Raw genomic sequence first — 10,931 nt, 5'->3', positions numbered from 1 at the left:
ACTAGCTCATCATCTTCCTTGATTTAAGGGTGTGTTTAACTTTCTGTGCTAACAGTGGATCCACTAGCAAGCATAGGGCTGGACAGAACTACAGTACAAGCGCTATATTTAGAGACAGGAGAAGACTATTGCAAATCCACTGCTAGTTACAGAACATTTTCAAATACATTTCCAAGTCCACTGACCACAGCCTACGGCATGAATCTTAACTGATCCTTTTTCTTTCTTCCTTTTTTTTTTTTAATCCTTCATCAGCAGTAAAGCTGAGTGATGATCACATTGCAGACTGTATCAAAATGTAGTAGATCAAGTATTTTAGGCATCAGTGCACCTGTGTAGTATCTGTGTTTACTTCTTTCTAGTGAAGTCTGTATAGTTCCCTGAAATAGCAGGATTTGCTGAATTTCTTCTTAGTGATTTTTTATTTAAGTATATTAAAAGATGAAAAGATTTCACTCTACTGCTTGAGAGGTGAAATGAATCTGTTATTCTTCAACTGAAATGTTCAAATGAAATGTTAAAATAAAAACAAATGTTAATAAATAGTTCAATTTTCTTCATCTTAACTTATCTTAAAGATCATTTGTTTCATGTTGTGGCTTACAAAGAATAAATGTTTTCAGACTGGAAAAGCCAGATTCTGCATTTTTTATCTTACTTCAGAAATGGCTTTATTTGTCAAGAAATTTTGCTAGTGCTGTACATGATAAAACAATATTGCACAAAGTACATTAGTGTGACACAGTTGTTTGTGTTATGGGAAACATCTGAAAGTGAAGAGAGCTGTTTTCAAAGACGTGTTAGAAGTGGCAATATTGAATCTCTTTGGAAATTAATACATATCCGTATTTTACATTTCTGAAAACATTTCTCCAAAGAGTTTTTAAAAGCACCTAAAAGAAAGACAATTTATACCAGCAGAATTACAAGCCTAAGAATTCAAAACACTCAAGTACAACAAAACTTTCCAACTTGAAAAGTGACAGAAGCAAGTGTGTAGAGGAGACAATATATTACACTCACTGACAGCAGTAGGAACATGTGGAACTTCGGTACAGATTACAAAGCTGACTTCATTACTTATTTTAAATCTGTTTCTTTTATTTATTCATTTTTGAAGGTTATGAGGATTATGATCACGTGTACAGCTCTGCACCACTGTCCACTTGGAGATGACGGTGACTCCTTAGAGAATACATGCAAACTCCTGGTTAACCAGCATTCTGCTCTGTTTATCCAAAAGAATTGATAACTGCTTTTGACGAGCTCTCCATTTTGTTCAATCATGTTGTCTCTACCAGCCTAAACCATTTCTTAAAATGGTCCTTTTGCTGTTCCTTGCAATCCTGTTATTGAAGGAAGATGTCTGTGGGAACTTCGGGCTTTTGGTTTCTGCACAGGCCAATGAAAGAAGGGTGGTTGCACATATGCCTGGTGATATTATCATTGGAGCTCTATTCTCTGTCCACCATCAACCAACAGTTGACAAAGTTCATGAGAGGAAATGTGGAGAGGTAAGAGAGCAGTATGGCATTCAGAGAGTGGAGGCAATGCTACATACCCTTGACAGAATTAATTTGGACCCAACACTGTTGCCAAATATAACGCTAGGATGTGAAATAAGGGACTCTTGCTGGCATTCTGCTGTGGCTCTGGAGCAGAGCATTGAGTTCATAAGGGACTCTCTTATTTCATCGGAAGAAGAGGAAGGGATGGTGCGATGTGTAGATGGCTCTTCATCATCTTTCCACTCCAAGAAACCCATTGTTGGTGTCATTGGCCCTGGCTCTAGCTCAGTTGCTATCCAGGTCCAGAACCTGTTGCAGCTTTTCAATATACCTCAGATTGCTTACTCTGCTACAAGCATGGACCTAAGCGACAAAACTCTGTTCAAGTATTTTATGAGAGTGGTGCCATCTGATGCACAGCAAGCACGGGCTATGGTGGACATTGTCAAGCGCTATAACTGGACCTATGTTTCTGCTGTACATACTGAAGGTAAGAGGCTGTTTCTTCCCATATAAGGATTCCTATGAACTACTTTGTTGTGGTCAGAGAGCTAGATGATGAGAATTTGATGGATTTTTCTTTTTTTTAATCAGAAAATTGTTAAGGACATAAACTTCTACTTCACTTAATTTTGCTTTCGCATTCCCTACCAAGCTGAGGTAACACTGTGTTGATAACCACTGAAAACAATGTGAAATACAAGACTGTGGGCTACAGGTGAAATTGCTTATAAAAGTGCTTACTCTTGTTCCTATTTTTATTTTTTTCACCTTAATTTAATTAATTTATTTATTTTACTTTGATTGTTCAATATATTTATATAGAATAATAATTTTGACTGTATTGATATCAGTGGGTAATGAGAAAGTCCTTGGTCTTTCTAGTGTAGAAGGGAGATAAACTACTGTTTGAAACTGCAGCTAAACCAATGATTATTACTCAAGCCACAGAGGCATGAATACTAGACCTGTGGTTCTGGCTAATATTTGAATTCAATTTGTCCCAGCTCCTTGAGATTACTATTTCTCTCCTTTTTATAATACTCTGTGGAGTATTGTGGGCACTCCTTGCTCTGCATCTAGGATTTAGAAGTGAGCAAAGGCATTCTTGCATCTTCTTTATAAACCATCAGGTGTCCAGAACATCAATACAATGTGCTGTATTGCTTTCCTTTCTTTATTAATTTCAGCTAGAGCTTATTATTATTATTATTGTTATTTTTGCATAGCACTCAGAAGAGTATGATTGAAAGGAAATGCTATGGAAAAGATTACATGAATTCTTTCTTCCTTGTGGTTGAGTGGTTTTATCTTGCTGTGAGTGACTAGAATTTCATTCTGCATAAAGAGCAGATTTCACTAGTCCCTGTTTAATGGCACTACAGTGTAATGTATTTTCTGGAATTAGCTTCTGTGATGAATTTTAGGGTTTCACCTCTGTTCAGACAGGTTCAATATGATCTGGGGGAATAAAAAAACATTACTGAGTACTGGTGATGGTGTTGCTGAACAGCAGCAGGTGCTGCTGGTTTTATTACAATCAATTGGAAGCAGATTGTCCTTCCCACACACAGATCATGCTTCTCTGGAAGAATTTATAATGTTCAAAGCCCTTTTTGGTGGAATGCTGTTTGAATGCAAGAGATTATTATACTCCTACAGATAGGCAGAGAGTTAATTCTGCAGTGTTAAAAAATTGCCATTTAGAACTAAGATGAAGATTGTTGTAATCATGATTTCGTCATGATAATGAAGATTGGTAAATAACTTCAGTCTCTTTTCTCTGGGGATGCATATTAACAGTTTAAATAAGAATGTGAAAATCACCCAATGTCATATCACGTAGTGAAACTACTCTGTGCCTGCTGATGCCTTTAGCATCGTTTGGTGTGCAGCCTTCCCTCTACAAATGTGTATGCATAATATCGCAGTAAAAAATGATGCCAGTGATGCATTGCATTAGTTTGAGATTATATATCCTGACTACTTATGAAAACTTGTATAGTTTTTGCTTTGAATACTTTTTACACATCTGTTTATTGAGCAGGGATACCTATGTATTCAGTGTGGGGATTGTCAAGCTTTTATCGAGGTCTGAGTACAGAGTGTAAATACTCACTTTTGCCACTTCCTGTGGATACTCTTCTTAGAGCAGATGGTAACATATGGCATGTTAATCTCATGGCAGAGTAACTTTGCTCTGTGCATTGGAAGGAAGGGCATAGATACACAAGGATTAAAACTGGAGGTGAATGCTACAGGCAAGATGAGTTGACTGATGAATGACATATTACTTCAGTAAGATCTGGTTACTTCTACTCATATCTAAGTGGACAAGATAGGTGGTACAGTTAATACCTGAGGCCTCATGCAATTCATGTCATATTTCCAGCACCTCTGGAGTTTGGTGAATGAACTTTGGGTTACAGGAAACTTATGCTCTATTTTCATGATCTGATCATGATGATGAGTACGATCTCCAGTCAAATAGCATTGTACAAATGTTTTGTAGCAGTAGAACAGATGGTATGTATAATGGGATAGACAAATACAAGCTAATGAAGGTACTTCCCTGAAAGTTGATGTTCTGGGCACTTTTTAAATGTTTTGACAGATGTTGTCCCTTCCAGGAAGAGAGTGATTATTTTAAAAAACAGCCACTGTAAAAAAAACCAAACAAACAATTCTATGCTGAAATAAGGAAACTGAGTAAACCCACAAAAGAGGTATTAGTAAAATGTATTACTTCAAGTTTCAAATTAATTTTCTTTCAATAGAGTAGCTGTTTACTTATAAGCATTCTGAATTGTGACTCTATACTCAATGCCCTACACTGATGTACACTAATTCAAAATAGAAAAAAAAATAGATTCCAGTTATGGTCTCCCCCCTTCCCCCCCCCCCCTTTTTTTTTTTTTTTCTACTTAAGATCTTGCCAGCCCATTGACACTGGAAATTAATTCAGCACCTCCAGTAATTCTGGTAGTCTACACTCAATATCTTCAGGTAATCTATCTGCTGTAGCCAGGTTACTACAGGGTGCCCCATCCTTGATACATGCAAGATCAGGCTGGATGGGGCTCTGAGCATCTGATGAATCTGTAGATGAACCTGTTCATTGCAGGGGAATTAGACTGGATGGCCTTTAAGAGTCCTTTACAACTGAAAAGGTTCTATTATTTTATGGTTTCCAAGGATAGGGACGGTCCTAACATTCAAAGCTAGATTGGAAAAAAAAGAAAAAGCTGAAAATTCTTGTATATTTCACTGATTTGGTAGTTCCATCAGCAGATAAAATTATCTTTTTTGGTCTAGCATAAGAAATTCCTGGGAATAATTTCATCATAAAAATCTTTCTGTTTGCATGTTTTCTTCTGTATTTACCCATCACGCTGAATGTGTTGGATTAAAAGTTTGGGAGGTTGAGCAGAAAATATTTTTAAGTATTAATTCAAGACTTTCACATTTGAAATATGCAAATATTTTGTGAGGTTCTAGTAGGCTTTGCTACTTTAAAATTTACCTTTGTGATTTAATAAGGTGATACCTCCAGTTGTGCACTCAGAATGTTTCTTCCTACTAATGGGAAGGTAGTAAACATTATTTTCAGTGAATTTCTAATAATTTTAAGGAGAAATTCTCCCCTAATCTAATCATCAAGAAATACAAGTGAGAAATGACAGGTATTTGTCATAAAACAACAGTCACCTCCACTTACATGTGTGAATATAAGTGTATTTTACATAACCCAGTCAGAAATCTTCTGAAGTCTTAGACAGTTTCAGATTGTAACTCCTGCTGCTTAGCTCTATCAGGAACAATATGACTCAGAAACATCAGTTCTATCAACCTAGTTTCCAACTCTTCCTAGCTTTTAATGATTTGTGGAGCTCTACTCTGAACCAACCTGGCTTTGATATAAACTTCCTTCACTCATCATCAGGGCACTTTTTTTTTTTTAAAGCCACATTTATATAATACAACTTACACTGTGGCTTCATGAACAAATGTGTTCACACTGTGTTTCAGGGGAGCAGGAGTGAGCAGGCCAAGAGGAAAATATTACTGGAAACTCCTTGCTCTACAACCTATCCCTTAAAGCCTGAAACAGGTTTCTTTTAATTTAGAGATTGCTATAGTAAATAGGGTGTGTCAGAGACCTTTCTTTGTTTTGTTTTGTTTTTTTTCCACGTTGATCTAATTCTATCAGCTGAGTTAATTTTTTTTTTTTCAGCACTGTAACAGCAAGAGGGTTTAGAACAACTTTTCTTAAAACAGTTTTCACAGATTAAACCAACTTTGCAGATAGACATTAAGTTGATAGTGCTGTCAAGAACTCATCTCTCATCCTCTCTTATGCATCTTTCTGAGGCAAAGCAGCTCAGCAGATATAAGCCCCCCAGCTTTGTCCCCCAGTTTTTCAGAGTACATGGTGGAACCTTCTTAGCTTGATCTGCTGTCTACCCCAAGAATTAATACTTGCATAGGAGAGGTTTTGAGGCTCACGTCTCATGTGCAGATGAGCTATGAAGCTTAAGCATCCAGGTATTTTGCAAGCCTTTTCTTGTTTCACCATTTCACACAATAACAAAGTGGAAATGGCTGGGGAAGTGGGGGAGAATCTGGCTGATTGCTGCTGCAAGAGATGAAGGACTCTTCACCTCATTTAATGTATGAAATCATTCTCTGGTCTTTCCCTGAGACCCAAAGATCAGAGAAAAATGTATGTAATTTTCTTACCCATCATTGAGGTGAGAAGGCCTCATTGAAGTTCTGTTTGAAGCCAACACTCTCACACTGACAAGAGTGACATTGGGATCATGCCTTCCTACCCAGAAATGTAGTCAGTCCCTGTGAGTCTGTGTAAAATTTGCCTGGAGTCAAATGAATTGATAATATGGAAGATATTTTTCATTGCTATTGGAAACCATTTGTTTTGCCTCTCTGGATGAAGAGAAGAGGCTACATACTCTGGCAAAACACAAACTCACAAAAGTACAAAGCTATTGAGGATGGCAAGAGATAAATTTAAATAAATTATGTAAAAGGCACGATTTACTTCTGAACACAGCCTGAAGAAGTAAACTACTCTGTAACATTTTCTGTACACAGTTCTACAGGCAAACACTGGACCAAACTTATCTTCAAAGTACTTACTTTTTAATAACATTTTCCTCCACTTAAATTTATCATAAATGCATATGAAGAGGCGATTCACCTTCATTTTCTTAGGACATATGCTAGCAAGTGTAACAGAAGAAGAGCTCTTTTTTTTTCTCCTTCATGTAAGTGTTATTTCACACATTTGCTTTTGTATTTGTTCAGATGTGCTTGGTTACAAGACTATTTTTTGCCTATATCTTTTGCAGCCAGGTAAAGAGCAAAATGAAAATTAGTCATAGTCTGTGGGAATAAGATGAAATGAACAAAGGAACTGCAATAAGTGTACCCTAAACCTGCTGCTTGGAGTAAATTGTGTTTATAGGACGACGTAGAGATTTACCTTCAAAATCTACATTTTTCTTATTTAGGTATAAAGTACTCTGTTCAGAAACTTTCTTTGCTTTTCACAGAACAGTGTAATTGGAAACTAGATTCACTGAATTTTTAAATGAGTGATATTTCTCTTGCTGTATTTACATAAACCACACAGAGAATAGGCACATACAAAAAATATTGCTATTCCATGCAAATGTTTTCAAATTCAATGAAAATCTATTTCTGAATACCTGATTTAAAAAATGGAAGAATCACTGCTCTGAAGACTGAAGAATATTTTACTTTGTCAGCGTTTCATTTCTGCCAATGGACAAGCAAATTACTTGATTTTTATTTTAATTTTTGAAAATAATTTTATTTTATACAAATTTATTTTATTTATGGAAGAATAGGTGCCATACACTTGAAAAAGATATTCCATGCATAAAAGCCCATTATGTTTCATATGAAATTTTATCCTCAGTGAGAACTAAAAGCCAAAATGACAATATCATTAGTGAATTGAAGTTACATCAAAAGTAACAGTTAAACTGCTTGTCTTGTGTCTTGGCAGTGCAGGAGTTAAGTCAAGGCTGCTTCAAAGTCAGAATGTTTCCATGTAATTAAGGATCATAGAGGACCATTTCATGTACTTAACAATATTTAATTTGTAGTTTCTCTGAAGACTGAGAAAGGTGAAAGGCCCATGCTGGGTCCTTTAAACTTTTTAGTCTTCTCTGAGACAATTCTGTCTAGCTGGTTTCTGAAACATTTGAAACAAGGAGACAGTGATCTTGGAGATGAATCAAATATTGTAGACTTTAATTTAATTTGTAAGCCACTATATGGAAGACAACATTGCACCCAATCGAATCTAGAACGTGATTGCAGCCTCTGGTGATGTGGAAGCATACTCTGCTGTAATGCACAGTATCATAAATATACATATTGTGTAGGTGTACATTAAAATAGTGATTGGGAATGTTATTAACAAAGCAGTTACAATCTACCTTGGCAGCAGATTTTTGAGACAATGCATTTCATAAATCATACCCTTGTTTTTTAAACTAACATGATTTAACTCATCATTCTAAATATGCTGACTGGAGAAAACTACAGTGAAGATTCCTTCCACTGGATGGCTTTTATTTATTTATATATATTTATTTCTTTTTAATACAAGCATCTGGCAGCAACTGTGACTGGTCTGATACATGAGCCAGGCAACATTTGCAGAAATCTCCCTGTAGTATCATTTATAATTTGTCTACCTTTTAATAATATTTACTTGGGATGGCTGTTGCTAGAAGTCCAATATATACTACACAATTTACGAAGGTAATAGGGGTGCATAAAGAACTTGCTCAGCAAATGAGTACTACAGTCAGGACTTTTCTTAACTTCTGAATTGGAAATGTGTGTTCTTCACTCTGTTTTGATCTAGTCAAATGTTTCTCATCTGCCATCACCTAAGATTTGATTTTTTAAAAACTCTTTTTTTCCTGAGGTAGATTTCTATTAAATTCTTAGGTGACGTTAGAAACACAAAGAGGAAAATTTCTTTATTAATACAATTAAAGATATTGACAAAAAAAAGGTGTAAAATGGTAGCAAGAGAACATTGATCAGGATTTATGAAATTACTTCATGTCCATTCTAAAATATTTATGAAAACATAGTTACAGCAGGTGAACCAGTTGTCCAATTTTAATATTCTAGACTGTGAATAGCTTTAAGCATATGTATGCATACGCATATACAGCTACAGTTGGTCTAACACAGTAGAGATTATTAATTTTGCTATATAAAATGCCTATCAATGGCAACTAGTCATTAGTAGTTATTGCTTAAGCTAAGACATTTTGTTTATGAAGATCCACTTAAGGACTTTATCTGACAACAGTGCTCATTACACTCTTGGTTGATTTGTTTGGACTGTGAATTATCCTTCCTGTCTAAAAGAAACCACTGTGTTGCTCCAACCAATAGCCTCTTGATTTTGAAATGTTCTCAGAACTTCAGTTCCCAAGTCACTTCTGTAAAGTACTATGAAGCTCTGTAGAGTATTATTTTTCCTAATGATAACTTGTTCTTACAGATAGTTTTAAAAATCTTTCTAGCTTTGTCAAGATCCTTTCTAAAGAGTATCTACCACTTTTTCACTCTTTTCATTAGTAGAATTGTTACTTATGCTTCTTTAGCTTACAATCCTGCAGAAGCGATTTTTGATCTGCATACAAGCTGTTTATGCACACCTTATCAGCAAACAAATGCAGTGCTGGCCTATAAACATGTACACATATATATATATAATCTTCCTTCATCTTGTCATAGCCCAGCTTCTGTCCATCTGGCTTACTAGCTCACCTTTTTCAGTGTTATTGTTGTTTGTTTGCCCTTTTCCAGTTACTTCTCTCTGCCCCCATGTTGTTTAACATTTTGCCTTCTAATCCCTCCTAAGTCGAAATAATATTTTCAAACCTTTTCATGCCAGTAATTGTATGAATAGGATACAATGCACAGATTTGGAAAAAAAGAAGATTGAACCTTTGTTAAAATAAAAGCCATCAAAGTTGTGTACATTTTTTTAAAGTTAATTCATTTGGAGAGTTTAGATTTAGTCCAGATGTCTTCTAATGTTCATATTCTAAAATCCAAGTCATCATTTAAAAATAGGATTCTAAGTAGATACATTCTTCAGAAGCTCTACATTTATGGAGTATCATAGTTGTTGAATTGGTAGATTTTTCATTTAGTTGAACACAGGACATATAATTTTTTTCATTTTTAGATGAAGCCTTGTATGGGAAATAAAAGCTGAAATTTCTTCCTCTGCATCGCCTTCATAAGTTCCAACAGTCTTTATACCCAACTTAGTTCTTTATTACATTGACATAGGGTTACTAGCCAAAATATCAGTTGTACTTGAACAGCCCAAAACCACATCCCATCCATCTTTTCTCTACCAGGTTGCCTCAGAGACAACTTCTGTAAGCAAGAGAAGTGAGCAGACAAGAATACTGACATATTCTTCAGGGTGTTTTCTGGTTCATAAAAAGTGCTATAAATGGCTGTGATTTAGGAGTTCTACACTGAACAAGCAAAATAGATGAATCCTGACATCATGAAGTGATTGCATTATATTTAGACACAGAAAAGATGCAGAAGCAAGAACTTTGAAAAGGAGTCTTTTACCTTCTGCTGACAGAAGAGGAGCAGTTGGAATCTGTTCCTTTCTCACTTTCATTCAGTCTTTGCCCTCCGGTGAGAATTTTGAGGGAGGTCTCCAAAGAAGACCAGAGAAAAAATCAGTGAAAATAGGCAGAGGCTTCTCATTGGCTTTTATGAACAGAATAGAAGTTAAGGATGTATTTGTTAAGCAAGCGGTTCTCCCTTTTTATTTCTCTTTTGTTTTTACCACACAAAAATATGTGATCCAAAATCTGCTCGCGTCAACAGAAACTTTCTAGTTTACGATGTGTGCCCAAAATGAGAATGTATACCACCTTTCCAATGCAAACTTCTCATAATTCTCCTGTCATCTTTACATATACTATATTTCACCCTAACTCTGCTCTGGGATGTGAAGAAATTAAGCTCACTGTCATAGATATGCAAAAGGCAGGCAATTTGTCTGACCTATTTCTTTCCATAAAGGGAAAACATGATAAATAGCTCAAATTTGAGGTCTAAAAAGATGCTTCTGTCACATTCTCTCTCTTCTTCCTCTTTTGCTTTTGTTTTCTCTCTTTTTCTCTATGTTGTTTTCACTTTTTCACTTTCACTTTCTCTCTCTTTCTCCTTCTCCATTTCTCACACCCTTTCCTTGAAAGACAGCACTGATTAGAAACTTAACTTCTTTCTTAACACCTCCATATTTATTAAAATCATAGAGGAATGCAGATGTCTCACTGGATACGAGGCTGAAGGCTTTGTTCACTCAGA

At 35.7% G+C, this 10,931-nt stretch overlaps 1 protein-coding gene across 3 annotated transcripts in view; it reads left to right on the top strand.

Annotated features, from left to right (window-relative positions):
* Window positions 1-1,319: 1,319 nt before the first annotated feature.
* The window catches only part of GRM5 (glutamate metabotropic receptor 5), a 226,811-nt gene continuing 217,199 nt past the window's right edge, over window positions 1,320-10,931 (top strand). For all 3 annotated transcript variants that reach the window (XM_065729973.1, XM_065729972.1, XM_065729971.1), the window contains exon 1: window positions 1,320-1,998. In XM_065729973.1, coding sequence (XP_065586045.1) covers window positions 1,320-1,998 — 679 coding nt within the window. The remainder of the gene's footprint in view (window positions 1,999-10,931) is intronic.

Source organism: Cyrtonyx montezumae, unplaced genomic scaffold, assembly GCF_038088225.1.
Source record: "Cyrtonyx montezumae isolate F1298 unplaced genomic scaffold, pur_monq_1.0 scaffold_12, whole genome shotgun sequence".
Taxonomy (NCBI): domain Eukaryota; kingdom Metazoa; phylum Chordata; class Aves; order Galliformes; family Odontophoridae; genus Cyrtonyx; species Cyrtonyx montezumae.
The sequence above is the reverse complement of the archived record's forward strand: the minus strand, read 5'-3'. Positions and strand labels throughout refer to the sequence as shown.